This window comes from Micrasema longulum, unplaced genomic scaffold (assembly GCF_059751315.1).
Source record: "Micrasema longulum isolate JH-2025_06_02 unplaced genomic scaffold, ASM5975131v1 h1tg001431l, whole genome shotgun sequence".
In the NCBI taxonomy this organism is placed as follows: Eukaryota; Metazoa; Arthropoda; class Insecta; order Trichoptera; family Brachycentridae; genus Micrasema; species Micrasema longulum.
Window position 1 is genome coordinate 259,948 of NW_028278617.1, and position 16,206 is coordinate 276,153.

The 16,206-nt window shown below is 33.3% G+C and overlaps 1 protein-coding gene across 5 annotated transcripts in view; it reads left to right on the forward strand.

The window, feature by feature from the left end:
- The window catches only part of Gbs-76A (Glycogen binding subunit 76A), a 140,711-nt gene extending 124,818 nt beyond the window's left edge, over positions 1-15,893 (forward strand). For all 5 annotated transcript variants that reach the window (XM_088235740.1, XM_088235742.1, XM_088235738.1 and 2 more), the window contains one exon: positions 13,408-15,893. In XM_088235740.1, coding sequence (XP_088091866.1) covers positions 13,414-15,222 — 1,809 coding nt within the window. In that variant the 5' untranslated portion in view covers positions 13,408-13,413 and the 3' untranslated portion in view covers positions 15,223-15,893. The remainder of the gene's footprint in view (positions 1-13,407) is intronic.
- Positions 15,894-16,206: the final 313 nt, after the last annotated feature.

Consider the following 16,206-nt stretch of genomic DNA (forward strand, 5'->3'; position numbering starts at 1 on the left):
AAGACAATGTGCTTCATAAATGGCGATTTCTTGACCTACAAATTGCTGTTTACACGCGGACAGTGGTTGAAACCTGATACAAAATAATATACATAATTATATTCAGTTTGTGGTCCCGTGGCTAGCGTTGCGGACTCACAGATCAGAGGTCCGAAGTTCAAGCCGAAATCTACCCCAACTTGATTTCCATTTTCTAATAGTGAGTTATTTACAACTCGTTTAAAATGGCCACCAAATTGAAATATTTGGGCAAATTATAAGAGCGCTAATATTTATTTTTCTTAAAAATAAATAAATATTAAAATGTCTTATCCATGTGTAAACGAGTTTCAAGAGAGCGGGTTTAGCAGGCAACCCTTACATGCACTGATTAGTTTATGAGAACGTTTGAAATTGTGGGAGAATGAGTTGAAAAAAAGGGAGGGGATGAAGGGAGGGCGTGAGTTCAACAGGTATAGGGTGACTATTACAATGGAACATCGTACAATTAGTTATATTGAAGGGTTGTTTAATTATTGGTTAAAGGGAAACCGTATTATAATATCGAAACCGGCAAACATAGAAGTGCTGGTAAGTGGTATTATACAATTTTTATTTATTTTATAAATTTATTGCAAAAAAAATGGATACATACTTAATAACAGGGAATCTATATAAAACTAATTAATGTAAAATGAAAACGGAGCATTCTCTGTTTATGATAGTCTCCATCTAACATGGCTCAGCCTGTTCTAAGATGGAGATTTTTTATCTTTAAAGCATAAATAGTCCTATACTAATAAAACAATAACATAAAAAACAAAAACTAAAACTAAAACTACTTAATTAAAGATGCCTAGCGAATCAAATGTAAGAAATTAAAAATCATTATTATACAAATATAAAGTACATATATGTGCCAAGAATACATGTTACTTAAACATTAATAATATAGTATAATATATAAAAAAAATGCAATGCAATGAAATACATAAAAAAATATTCAATTACATTTATTAAAATGTTTGACCAAAAAGTTAATGCTTTAAATATTAATAATACAGTATTTAATGTTCAGAATCGTGTTGAAATTACCGATTCTCATTAGTTTTCTGATTTAAAAAAAAAGTCTTAAGATTGTAACCAACATTTTAATAATTTTGTTTTAATTTACAAATTGAATTGTACCTATTATATATTAGTTTATGCTTCTAAGTAAAAAGATCTCTTAGAACTAAATAAAGAAATTCAAAATCCTTACCACCATAAATCCTTTCGATAAACAATAATCTTTCCCGATAAATATTATCCAATTATTTATATAATTAAGTTCAAACGACGATAATAATACGCGTACTTATATCTTTATTATTGATTAAGATAATCAAAGGTTACTTATGCATTTCTTTATTTATTTGATTCGTCATCAAAACATAATAATTCATAATATGTCAAATGAGATAATCTGCCTAAAATACAAATAATGTAATATACAATTTTAATTACTGTATTAATTAAATACGTTTTTTCTTAAATATGTTCAATGTTATACCTTCTCAAGTGCTTTAATTTTGCTATTTTTGGAAAAAAATTGAATTGACTTATATACATGATTTTTTTAAAGAAAGGTACACGTTTAATAATATTTTCTAAAGAATTTCGTAATTTTTTTAAAATAATAGTCATCTTGTAAATGATGGATATTAAACATTAATTCAGTGATAAGAAAAAATGAACACGAAATATCTTATTAAGAATGTTGATGGATGCAGAAAACGAGGAAGACCGAGAAAGACATGGCACGATCAAGTCCATCGAATACTTAAGGATGGACATGTCAAAAGTAGGAATAATCGGCGTGCGTGCATGAGAAGATGTATGAATGTAGAGAAAGCGAGGTCTGTATGCCAAGATAGTGTTATGGCGTTCTATCCTCTCTTGTTTGTTTGTTTGTTTCTAAAAAATATTTGGCAACAGAGATGAAGAACATTTAAGAGAAGGTAATATAGAAGTCTAGGCATCTACAGGGCTTATGACCTGTCAATGGCTGGTTCAAGCGGCCCCTTTACACACTGTGTAACATTCACCATTCTGCCTACATTTGAACATCTATATTCCTTCAATTCTTTCATCTGTTGATGTTTGTGAAGTTAAAGAGCTGAAACCTTTATTTATGCGGGTGAGATTCATCTAATTGAATTATTTCACCTACATACTAGGCAACGACTGAAAATATTATTTTTTCAATTTCTATACTTCCTCATGGACCAGGTAATTTATCAACAATATTTTGAGTTTGTTCAAATTTTTGTAGACAAGGACTTGTTACCACTTAAACCAGCCATTGACAGGTCATAAGCCCTGTAGATGCCTAGGCTTCTATATTACCTTCTCTTAAATGTTCTTCATCTCTTTTGTAGTATGTTAACATAAACAGCTCTCCAGGGAGTTGAATCCAGTCCTTGTCTACAAAAATTTGGACAAACTCAAAATATTGTTGAAAATTATTTGGGTTTTTTCCCTGACGGGTTGATATAATTTTTTTTGTCAGAGATGGAGCTGTTAATTATACATGGAAGTCTAAGCATTTACAGAGCTTATGATCTGTCTTCGGTCTGCTTAAGGTTCACTTTTCACACTGTATAACATTCACCATTTTGCCTGCTTGTGATTTCTACATCTAACAATTTTCAGAAGTTACGCTTGTCTAGTTAAAGTAGGCATTCATTCAAATGTCACGATTCACAAATCACCAATGAAGTGAATTATTTGTGTTTTTCCTTTCCTCTCCTTCTTTCCTTCCAACTTTTATCCACTCCTTTCTTTGCTCTCAAATGAATCGCTATTTCTTTAAGAAATATTTTCTCAAATCACATGGTTTCGGTAGGTAGGGAGAAACCGGCTCTATACGAGTGTGTATATAAACTGTCTGGAGAGATTAAATAAAACGCAAAATCCTTGTTTTAGTGTTTTTCTGAAAACATCTGAAAGTAATTTCTTTTCAGTTTTTATTATAGCTTTTCCCGGATTCAGAATAACACAGTAAAATAGCTTGATGATGTAATTTATAGACATAACGTCACTTGGCATCCATGTCTTAATGTTTCCCAACCGGACGTTATCAAAATAGAATCTTCAATGATAGATACGAGTACTACAACACAGATGGATATTTTTTTAAAAAGGTAATTAAAAAGTAAGCCCCTACATTCTTCTGCCAACCAATTTACAAAGTGTAACGACATGTTTAATCACGAGGAAACTTTGTTAGAGAATACCAGAATACACGTTTTGCGGCGCGGCGGGCACGACGCGGCGCCGAGCCGCTCCCGTGCGGTCACCATGGACACGGCGGTTGTTTTTTATTTTATTTTATTTACTATTTTTAAAAACCCATATGTTTGAGTTCACCGCGCCCGCCGCGCGCCGCAAAACGCTCGCCACTATGACCAAGCACTCAATGTAAGATAGGCAATTGACCACGAATTGAGATGCCATATACCTCGCTCTTGTAACTTGTCTATTCCGGATAGGAAAAGAATGATGGATCCTTGTTGATGAATTAAAATGAAAATTATTTTTCCAGAAACTCATCAAAATAACCGTTAAGAAGTTTTGTGAATTCAAACTGTGTTCTCTTATTGGATTCCCAATGCAGTTCACATTTAGTTTTTGATGTCAAGAGACTCTTAAAGATGTCATGGTTGCGTATGCTATGAGTACTGTTTCTATTAATAGTTTAGTGTTTATATTAATAATACTCTGATATTGATATAATAAATATCTAGTGTTTATCAATTACTTATGTTCACAATTTTCATAATCGAACATGGATTAAGTACGTTTGCAATATTATGAACATCCGTTTAATTTTTAACATGCTTTCGGTCAAGTAAAAAATAATTTCAAAATCGTGAATATTTTAATGAAAAAGTAACTCAGAACAATCTGTACCATGAAAAACTAAAGATGTTCAATAAGTTGCCGAAATAGATTAAAGATGCTGGTTCCATCGCGTTGTTTCATGGGGTGGCGATGGTTTTTGCAAAAAACAAAAATCCATATCAAAAGTAACTAGGGTTTGTCATCAGAAAGAGTCTGAATGAATAACATTTTTTTTGCAATTTATCTTGTGTACTAAATTTGTTGCAATAGAAAGGCATAACATTTTTGAGAAGGGAATATGGAGGTCTAGGCATTTGCAGGGCTTATGATCTGTCATTGGCTGGTTTGAGTGGCCATTTTACACACGGTGTAAAATTCACCATTCTGCCCATGTTTAAACATTCACATTTCCTCAACTCTTCCATCTGTTGACATTTGTGAAGTAAAGGAGCTGAAAACATTATCATGCGGGTGAGATTCACCTACTAGGCAATGCCTGAAAACAATTTTCCATTTTTTATACTTCTTGTACCAGTTAGTGTTAATTCAACAGTGTTTAACAATCCAGCCTGTCTGCAAACATTTGGACATACTCAAAACATTGTTGAATCATTGTAAATATTTAAACTAGATAGTGATCCAGTTTTATTTTAATTTTCAGACCATTTCCAAAGGCGTAAATAACCTGGAAAAATAGGAATCGAGTTGTGGTAGAGTGGGATTTGACCCGCGGACTTTTGATGCGGGAGTCCGGAACATTTAAACGGGACCACAACCCGGTTCCATAGTTCAGATAATAAAAATAATTTTAAATATTTCCTCGTTTGAGCTTGGAGAGCAGAATTATGACGTATAAGTGCAAACTACTGATTGCTTGAAGTTCAAGGTTTGGAATCCAACAAAATGGGAGAGGTATGCGAAGGTGGATGGCGGATTGTTGAGCCAAAAATGGCCAACGGAGTCATTTGGAACTCTGACACGCCTATTTTGTATGCTCATTTGTAAATATTCACTGATGTTTACTATTAATCCCTTTTCCGGAACGAATAGTACATAGAGCACTGTGTTCATAGACCAACCGCAGCGTATTTTTGTAACGTGAGTGTATGTAAATGTGTCTGACGCTTCATATGCCAGTCCAGGGACTATTACAATTATTTTATTTTATTTTTTTATTTCATTGGAAAGAAAACATACATTTATAAGATACAATTATATTATAAATACATATCATAAAGTCCAATTAGAGGCTTCCACATAATATTGTTATTGTAAATGTTGTCACATAAAAATTATACATAACATAAAATAACTAATCATACAAAACTTATAATATTGCTAAAAATATATCTACTATTATTGATTGGTTTGGTGTTTATTTTGTAGAACTCCATATTTAAACTTATAATATTAGAAATCAAACACTGATTTGAGTCCACTGAACACTTTATTTTATTTTTACAATTATAAAAAATATAAAAACAAAAATTTATATTAAATCTATATCAAGGCGAAACAATTGTCACGAAATTTTTGTTTTTATAATTTTATATTTGTAAAAATAAAATAAAGTGTTCAGTAGACTCAAATCAGTGTTTGATTTCTACTATTATTATTATTATAGATAACTTACATAGGGCAATTTTCGTAAAAATATAATACCTCAAGGGCGCTTTACATAGTGATTCTATAGATAAATTAATTTAATTGAAGCTTTTAAATTTGTAATTTAATTAAAACAATTTATTTTGTTATCACATGCCACGGATTTATTCAAATGATTTAGAGAACAAGTGGGTTTTAAGCCTTTTCCGAAACATCACTTCCCTGTCACAGCCTCGCACCTCTGCTGGGAGAGCATTCCATGCCTTAAGACCTGCGACCGCAAATGCGCGTTCACCGAATTTTGTGCGATGTTCGCGTAGATGTACAATAACCTCTCTCGCCGTAGACGTATCTGATCTAAGCGTAAGATGCCTGTCAGCTAGTTTATCTGGCATGCTTAGTTCTCTGGATATTCCGGAGCAGAGTTGTGCAGTGATTTATACATGAACCAACAGAATTTGTATTCCACCCTCTGTGGAAAACGTAGCCAGTGTTATTCCCAAAGTAGTGAAGTTAAATGACTGAACTTAGGGATTCCGAAAATTAGTCTCGCTGCAGCATTTAATACAGACTGTAGGCGAGTCATTTTGTTCACAAAATTTTGTATTAAAAATATATAAATGGGGACAAAGTAAATTAAATTTGGAGCAGCTACGATAAATAAACGAGTTTTGAACATAATTTGAGTTGGGTTTCAAAATATGAAGATATGTTTTGATAAGAGATTTTCAAAAAATAAAACTGTAAATAAACCAGAGAAGACTGTAAAATAATCTAGTGAAAAAGTATGCACGGAGTAAACAAGCGCACTCAAACATTAACTGGGCAAACATTTAGAAGTATTTTCAAAGACGCGAGTTGCTTGCACTGTCATGTCGTCTGTAAAAACATTTCTCCTATGCGTCACTTGACCCGAGCCAACAACCAACTTCTGTCAATATTGACTGTCAACTCCCGTAAGGTGATTCTTCTACACGATATATGAGCAAACACATCGTCCGTGGTAGATATTGGGCCACTCGGGAACCCAGTCTAGTGTTGGCTCTCAGAACTTCAAATGATATTTAAGAACGCGTCGGATGAATGAAAACTCTCAGAATCCCTAAGAAAGTTCTTTGCGTCTCTATTACCCAGAAACTAGAGGAAATGACATGTTGTGTACATAACGTTATATTATTGTAGAAACTAGAAACTCCTCTTTTTTACCCAGCATTTTTGGTACGTAAACAATGATTCTTTATGTTAGAAATCGATTTCTATATTGTCACGTGGAAGAATCATGTGTAAATCATCAAGTCGATCGTATGTAGTCGGTGTTGGCTCCTCGTTTCATTGGTTGGACCTGTTCCAAGGTCTATACATAAACTGCATCCTTTTAGATCGGTGTAAAAATATTGACACCACAGTTCAAGTCTTTGGGTCTTTTTTATTGGATGCATTTATGTTCGTTTCTCGACTTTTCTCTGCTTATTTTAAGTGTTTTGTTATTATGTGAGGGCGTTCTTGTGATTTTGTATTTTGAATGTTTTTGGTTGTTAATATTTATGGTTTGTGAAGCTGGAGTAGCCTTTGAACCACCACTTATCAGGCAGATTGCGCAGTTGTTCGATGTTATGCACAATATTTTGGTAAGAGCATTTGATGTATCGTTAAAATGCAATCATACATTTATATTTGGTTTAAATTTATAAATGATCATAACGCATTGAGCTGTACGAATCTTTTTAAGTTACCTGAATATTGTAATCCATCTTACTAGTCATCGGTGGAATTATAGCTATTTATCGACCAGTGCTAGAGTGTTTTGTCATGACGCGAAGTGGTCAATATAGTTTTCCAGAAGCCCGGAATTCTTATCTATGTAAAGTGATCGAGTATTCTGACTGCTGCACTCTGCTATCTGCCGTGTTAACTAAATATTTGGCTTGAGCTCTCTAAAGCCATGTCCCCTGGCCAGATTTGTGACGTATTTGTTTGCACTGTTAATTAGCGCCAACTTCCAACACCTCAGGTAATAACATTGTATTATTTTTTTTCATTTACATTTTGTTTCTGGCTAGTATCACTATCTCGTGGTAATATAAGCCAGAAAAAAAACATAAAATATGTGCAAATTACAGAAAACATAACAAATATAGACGATATTTTTAACATGCGGTATGGTTTATAGGCATAAATCAACTATATTATTAAAGTATTATTTAGATGGTGATCGGTAATTTTAATTTATTAGGTAAATTTAAATTTTTATTTGTGTGGGTATTATTATTCATTTTTTTTTTTTAAATGTTTGTGTATTTTTTAAAATTTCAAAAATGTTTTTTTCTCTTTTTTTTAATGCATAATTTATAGTATTTTTTATTCAATCTACTAGTTTTTACTAATCTTTTAGTTTAAATATATACTTCTCCCTTTTAACTTTTTAATTTTTATGTGCACATAGCTTGATTGAATTTTTTAGTACAATTTGAAATCATACACTTTTTTTTATTTTTTGGCTTACATTAAAAAAAAAAAAAATTGGTATGTTTTTCAGAAAAAATATACAAAGTATTACAACGAATGACTTTTTTTATATAAATCTAATGTATGTGTATATTTATTTTTTTTATTAAAAAGAGAAATACTAGAGTTTTTATTATTTACAAAAATATTTACATTTTCAGACCATTTCCTAAAAGTCGTAAATAACTTGAACTTGAAAAATGGAAATCGAGTTGTGGTAGAGTGGGATTTGAACCTGGGACCTTTGGTCCGTGAGTCCACAATACTACCACGAGACCACAACCCAGTTTAAATACATATATTTTAACGTTTCCCATTACGTAAAATAAATAAAAAAAAAACAATTCTTGAGTACACGAAGGGGAGTGACTTCTTTTTTCAATAACACGTTTTTTAAAATTTGATTAGAAAATATTTTCAAGTGTTTGATGTGTTCATTTCTGCTAAATATTTTGAAGTAAGATACTAACAAATACAAATAAAAAAATGGAATAGAGAAATCAGATAAAACCGTATACAAATTTAAAATACCTGCATAGATCTTTAAATAAAAATATCGTATTTTAGAAACAAAACAGAAATCACATGAATCCTTAAATCATGAGTTACAGGTGCGAGTAACAGAGTCACGAAAAAAAATTAAGAAAGTTATGCAGAAAGCAGCCAGTCATATAAAAGTGAAACTGAAATAATAGCACCTTTGTGAAAAGAGTGAATAAACAAATATACACAACAGTTGGAATGTTTTTGACTTTTACAAATGATGAACAATGAGTATATTAGTTTTTTTATATTTTACAAACAAGAATTTAATTATGTATTTGACCGGTTTTTATAATTTTTAAAATTCGTTAAGATTTTTCTAGTGATGTGGGTGTTTTCTGCAAATTGAGAAATGCCGTTTTTGTGATGAACGCCATTTTCAAAGGGCGATTTTTTTTTGTATGAAAGCGGTCTTGCTGTTTTAGCAGGACATAGAATTATTGACCTTGCTGTACCCAATAACAACAATATCTCTTTTTTTTTTTTTTTTTTTTAATTGTGGACTGGCTGCTTTCTGCATAACTACGTTCAACTTATCTTACAGTTTATACGGTGATGCATAATTAATTTCACAAATAAAATAAAAAAATATTCGGTCTTCGTTTTTGTGAACAATGCGCGAATAAATTTGTGAATTTAATGGTTTAGATTAGACGAACTATAAATAGCCGGTAGTATTTATTATATGCAGATTGAGTAATTTATTTTATGTGTCTGTTGATTGGTCGAATAGCGGTCGCGAGGTTGATGACTTGGCCGAGGCATTTTTCAATCCGTTGCCTATGGTCAGGTCTATTGGCTCCGGATGGCTCCATCAGCACCAAGATATGGAAAACTGTTTACATGAAATATTTTCCTCGTAATCCGTTTGGCGAATTGGCGTGCTTGTTGCCGATATCTTCATTAAGTACGCCTTTTCGAGGCTCCATGAAGTTTCATTAAATACCGAAAAAAAACATGTCTAGACGGAAAAAAATATTATCTTCGTTTTATCTGTACTTGAAAAAATAAATTAAATGTTTATTTATTTATTTAAACACTTTATATACAACATATACAGTAAACATACATGTGGACAAGGGCGGGCATATTGCATTAAGTCAATTTCTTCCTACCTACCCTAACCGTTCAATTTGAGAAAATCAATGGTATATGGACATATTGTTGGTTATTAATAATTTCTTTATATAGGGTGTTCATTAAACCCTGTCACATCCGAAACCACGATGATCAGTATGAGCAAGAAGACATATTGGCGCATAAAAATAAATTTTTAGAACGAATAAAATTTAATAAAATATAATATTAGAAAAAGCAAATGGTTTCTGATTTCTGTAAGAGAGAAACAAGGAGGAGGGGAGGGGAAGTCTGATTTGCTAAAAATGCGCGGCCGCGCTCCACTCGCTTCTCCTCTGCAGAGGTAAGCAACCATTTATTTTGTTTAATATTTTATTTTTTAAAATTTTCTTTGTTCTAAATAATTTTTTTTTACATGCTAATATGTCTTATTGCCCATACTGATCATCGTGGTTTCGGATGTGACAGGGTTTAAAGAACACTCTGTATAACAAAATATTGAAAAAATCTTTTTTTTTAAGAAGTAAAAATTTACTAAATATCTACACTATACTATAAAGAGATGAAGAAAAAGGAAAAACTTAAATATTCAGGAAGTGAAAACTCTTTCATCTGCTGATGTCTACAAAAATTTGGACAAACTCAAAATATTGTTGATAAATTCACCTGGTCGATAAAGAAGAATAGAAATTATTATTTTTTTTAAAAATAAATAAATTTAAAAAAAAAATATCAGGCGTTGTCTAGTATGTGGGTGAAATAATTCAATGAGATGAATCTCACCCGCATAATTATTTATTTAACCTTTATTTAGGTTTCAGCCTTTTAACTTCACAAACATCAACAGATGAAAAAATGGAAGGAATATAGATGTTCAAATATGGGCAGAATGGTAAATGTTACACTGTGTTTAAAGTGGCCACTTAAACCAGCCAATGACAGGTCATAAGCCCTGTAGATGCCTAGACTTCTTTATTACTTTCTCTAAAATGTTCTTCATCTCTGTAGTAAAATGTAAATCTTTTGTAAAGGCTGCCCGAGTCTTTTGTTTAGTTTTGTCTAGTAGTTGATTGTATTTAATTTAATTTAATTTTGTTTATTAAGCAAAACAACAGCAATACAAAAAAATATACACAACATTGTAAAAAAAACATAAAATAAAGCCAAATCAGTTTTCCACATAAATACAATTATAAAAATCCAGTTCAGTTAGATATAATTCATAGAAGTGCATGTGTGCGAGTTTTTTTTTGTGTGAGGATGCGTGTGTAAAAAAGTGGAGTGTGGTTTAGGTAGGTATGTGAATATGTGTGTGATTGTATATGGGTGTGAGGGTAGGTTTAGGGACAGGGTAAGTGTGTATTTGATATGAGTGAATAGAAACAATTTAAATTTATAATGTAAAAATATTTTTTTTTTTATAACGAAACATAATTTTTTTCAAATAATAGTTTTTTAATTTTGGTTTTAAAAGTGAGTTTACTGCAGTTAAATATGTCTATTTATAATTTCAGTCCCTGGTTCATTAGTCTCGACTGTCCTTGTCTCGTTTAAATTTTTTGTATTTGATATTGTTTCAATATTCTTGTATTGCATCCATGTTTACGGGGTTAAAATTCAAGCAAAAAAATAATAAAAATATCCCGCTAGTTCTTCAGAATCAACCAATGATAGTGTTGTGATAGATTTTCGGTTTATGGACGCCAATTCACTAATCATAATACGCTACATACTTTTATTACTTATTTATTTATTCATATTTTACTCTTACAAACTATAAACAACAATGAAATTATGCGACCTCACTGGGGTTACCCGTGCCGAAGACACTTAACAATATACTTTTTTGAAATGTTTTTACATTTGAGAATAAACAAAGAAGACTAACTTAATAAACAGAGATAATTTACAAAATATTCAGACTGTTTTAAAAACTAGGCATATATTTATTTGTTTGACTGACTTATGCAGTCCATTCTAACAATGGTAAATACAATTTCTTATAATGAATACAGGTACTAATAAAATAAAATACAACTTAAAAAAATTAAAGCTAGGGCAAAAAAATGTATAAATTGCTACCTCAACACAAGATCCGGTTTATCTTAGTGAATTTTTAAATCTATAAAGACTCACACCAAAAAAGTTCAGATCTTGTCTCGAGTTTAGAATACGACACAATAGGGACATTGGTGCATGCAAGCCATAGTTTGTGCCGTATTGATCGAGGAACAGCACATTATTATTTCGCAACCGGCGGATTTATATTACAAAACGCACAATGAAAATAACGAAAACCAAATAGCCCCGCCACACTATGCTCCTTGCGCTGCTCATGCTCATGCCCCTCGCGCCGCCGCCTTCTCGCCCGATGTTCCCCTCTCCGCCCACACACTGCTCTACTCGCGCAATTAATCGCGACGTTCCGCACTTGTCATTTGTCTTTCTATACAATGGACGATGAAACTGTGACAGCGTGCGCGCGATGCATTTTTAGTACAGCTAATTATATCAATGTATATTAATATGGAATGATGGAATATTTTTATGTTTTTTTTATTTTTAATTACTATAAAATAAAAAAGTATCTTAGTCTTTAACAGAATATTTTCTTTTCTCTTTCTTATATAACACAAAAATATTATATCTGTCTATTTATTATAGGAGCAAAAATTCATAAACATTTCTTGTATACCCACGAACAGGCCATGCCCTTGTGGGATTTTTGTTTGCTATTTTTACATTTAATATGTATTTCATTTATATGTAATTATCCTTTATTTTTTTCAACAGGTACTTTGTTTCACCTCTTCTGTATATTGTAAAAAAATAAAAATTACAAAAAATAGTTAAAAAAATGTCATACAAAGAAATATACATCATTTAAAAATGACGTGAGCGTCTTGTGTGAGCGCTCGATGCGTACTGCGACCGCGCGATTATGTGGCCCCCATTCGCGCTCATATTGCCGGCCCTTTGACTCGCGCTTAAAAAACCGACAAAATAGGGAGCGATGGGCACGACAAGGAGCATGACGAGCGGCATGACGAGTAATGTTGCCACACTACGTCTCTGCCTCCTTTCCTCGCTACTTCCCATACCACTCGTCGAGTGTGTGGCAGGCCCATAACATAAGCTATACACTTGTGGAACAGTAGCCGTTTTACTTCTATCTAGCTCCACCATCCATTTTTTTATAGCCTTTTAAACATTTTCTCGTTACTAATTTTTTTAATAGATAGTGGAAGTATTTTATATTATATATTTATTTTATTTTATTTGGGAAACCAACAATTCTACATACATATTTATAGTAAACAAACAGATATAAAGTATAAACTCAGAACCAATAACAGATTTCCACAAAGTGCACAAATTTAGTAAAGAAAATATTATACAAAAAAAGACATTGTTTGATAGTACATTAACAGATAAAAAAACATTTTTAAAAGACCACTGAACTTCCTCATTGTAGGCATACTTATGTTTATATTAATTATTCGTGTATGACAATTGTAAAATTATTTATAAATCCATGAAAAATTTAAGACGTGATAATCTAAATAAAACCAAAAATATTTCTTTCATATTTCATTCTCTATCAGAGTTTATTTGGACCGGCATTCTATAGTTTTACGTACTCTACCTAATTTCTAGATTTCATTTACCTACCCATACAATGCGTTGCCCCCCGTACGGCAAATATTTTAAAGATCCATTTGAGTTATTCAATTAGGTATGTGTTAATGTAAACCATTGCTGCTTTATTCGAAATACGCCCGTAGATTTATAACGTCGTTATTTTTGTTCCAGGTGCAGATGAGCTCAGGTGGCGAGCGCCAGTGCGGCCTGGGCTCCCTGCTGCCCATGTCTTGCCGTGGTAGGGCGGAGGCCTTTGCCAGGAGGCTCCACACGCGGCTGCGGCGTCTCGGCTCCGAGCCCCGTCCTGGTGAGGATAGTTGGCTCACCGCCCAACCTTCCCAGCGAAGGCACCTGTCCGACTCGGATGTTTACTTTGACTTCGACATTGACCTCGGCAGCCCGTCTAGTCCTGTGGACGAGGTCCCCGAGGGGGCGCAACCCAACGGCAAGGCCGCGCCCCCCGACCCCGAGTCGGGTTTCATCTTCTCCTCCCCTGCCGAGAGAGACTCTCCGCACAGCAACAGCGATAGCGACGCTGCTTACTTCGATGTCGAGGCCGATACAGATTCAGCGACCAACAAGAACACTAATCACTCCAAGTACCAGACACTTTACGACGAGAACCAAGCGGCTATGAATATCGTCAACAACAAATTAAAAATATCGGCCAGCGACATCAGAGATCAGCTCTTAAATTGTAAACCCGGCACGCCAGAGCGACAATCTCCGATCAAAACTCAACCCCTTGCCAGAGAAAATGGATATGCTGATTACGGAAGCTTAGACAGAGCCGAAAGTAAACAGACTCCGAATTCTCTCTACTCTCCAATCAGGTTTGACGACTGTCAAAAGAGAAGCAGCGTCGAAAGAGAACTTCCTACCGCAGAATCTGATAAAGTCGATTCTCCCGGAGCCATGAAATTGGAAGATTTGTTCCTCGATGCTCGAAGTCCAACTGAAGAGAAAGACGAAGTTGATTTTGTTGTTAATCTTATCGAAAAATGCGAACTGTCTTCCCGAATCAAAGAAATCGATGCAAAGTTAGAAGCAAGAAGTGAAGATTACGAAACAAATGTGTCCGAGTACATTTTAAATAAAATTGATGTAAAAATTCCAAAAGATGAAGAATTTACTAGCGACGAAGACGGTTTACAGCACAAAGAAAAAGATACAGAAACTGATGATGCGATTGAAAAGTTGAATTTGCCTGATAATGATGAGACCACGCGAGCTGATGAAACTTTGGAGAATACTGAAAATGATGGGGAAAATGACGATCGTCCTCAAAGGGTTCGGAGGTGTTCATCACTTCGTACCGGAAAGACCCCTCCAGGAACGCCCGGTAGAAAGAAGATTGTCCGATTTGCAGATGTCTTGGGATTGGATTTGGCTGATGTAAAAACATTTATGGATGATATCCCATATATTCCAAAGTCCGCTTTTGAAGATCTCCGTGATGCTGATTTGGGCTTAACTGTGGTCGAAAACTTTGCACAGCCAACAAATATGCTTACTCCGAAAGATAAACGACTCGTTTGTATGTTCCAATGTCCCGGGGATCAGCCAAACTTTTTAGATATCTTGAATGCGAGGAGTGTATGTTTAGAAAATGCAGTAATACAAGACGGGGCTACAATCGCAATTTGCGGCACAGTTAGGGTGAGGAACTTAGATTTTCACAAGTCTGTTCAGATCAGATATACATTGGACAGCTGGAAAACCTTCTCCGACCTTCAAGCAACCTATGTTCCCAACTCTTGCGATGGATTCTGCGATCGTTTCCAATTTTTACTTTATGCTCACACGTTAATAATAGGTCAGAAACTAGAGTTCGCCATCAGGTTTATGTGCAAAGGATGTCAATTTTGGGATAATAATACAGGTGTTAATTACTGCTTCCAATGTGTCGCATGCGGCCCTCAAAATAATTTTTACCAGCCTTTGAGTCTAACTCAGGTGGACAACTGGCACTCTTCCTTTTACTAGATAGACAAGAAAAGGGATTTGGTTTTCCTCGTTGGCTTGCAGCCACACAAGAATGGCAGAGAATGGAGCGAAGATTGGAGAAAAGAGCGGAAGAGAGAGCTTGTAAATATAAACAATATTCTACTTGGGATAGAATAGGCATCTGCCCTTTTCAAGTCCCCAATAGATATATTCGACTGAAATTTACTCTAAGTGAAGTTATCAGCAATAGCTTTCTCTTAGATTTGTGAGCCACCGTTAATATATCATTGGTTTTAAGAAGTTTGTGTTGGTTTTGCGTCTTTAAACAATTATTTGCATTATTTGATAGTAAACAGTTAGTGTCAATTTATTGTTTTCAGCAATTTGATAGCACATACTTATTATGAAAATAGGAGTACACTTGTTGAGCTAATTATTTTTATACATTGATGATCTGATAATACCTTTTTACACTTTTTTAATTGAAAATTATGCTTTTGCTTATTGGGAATGTGTATTTCGGCTTCAAGGCAATAATAATTTTTAATATAGTTAAGAAATGATTGAGAGATTGATAATTTTCACTATAAATAATTCAGCACCTTAAAGAAAATAATATGGTAATATTATGTATGTTGAGGCATCTTGGAACATTTTTATGCAATCTAAAATGAAAATAAAAAGTGGAAAGTTTTCACGGAAACAAAAAATATCTAAAACCAATATAAGCTATTTTTTTCAGGTATATATTTTTATACTTTTTTTTTTTTTTTTACTCACTAAGACGATAGAAGATGTTTACATATGGAAAACTAATATTCCAATAACATATGTAACATGACTTAGATATGCATAATTATCATCCTCAGAAAAGAAAATCGCTTATAATCAGCAGCTTCTATAGTGAGGATTGCACAATCTATTTACATTGTATAAATGTCGAAAACTTTCTATGATAAAAATAATCATTATTATAATGTTAAATTTGATAGGTGAATGATCAAATATTATATATTTCTTATA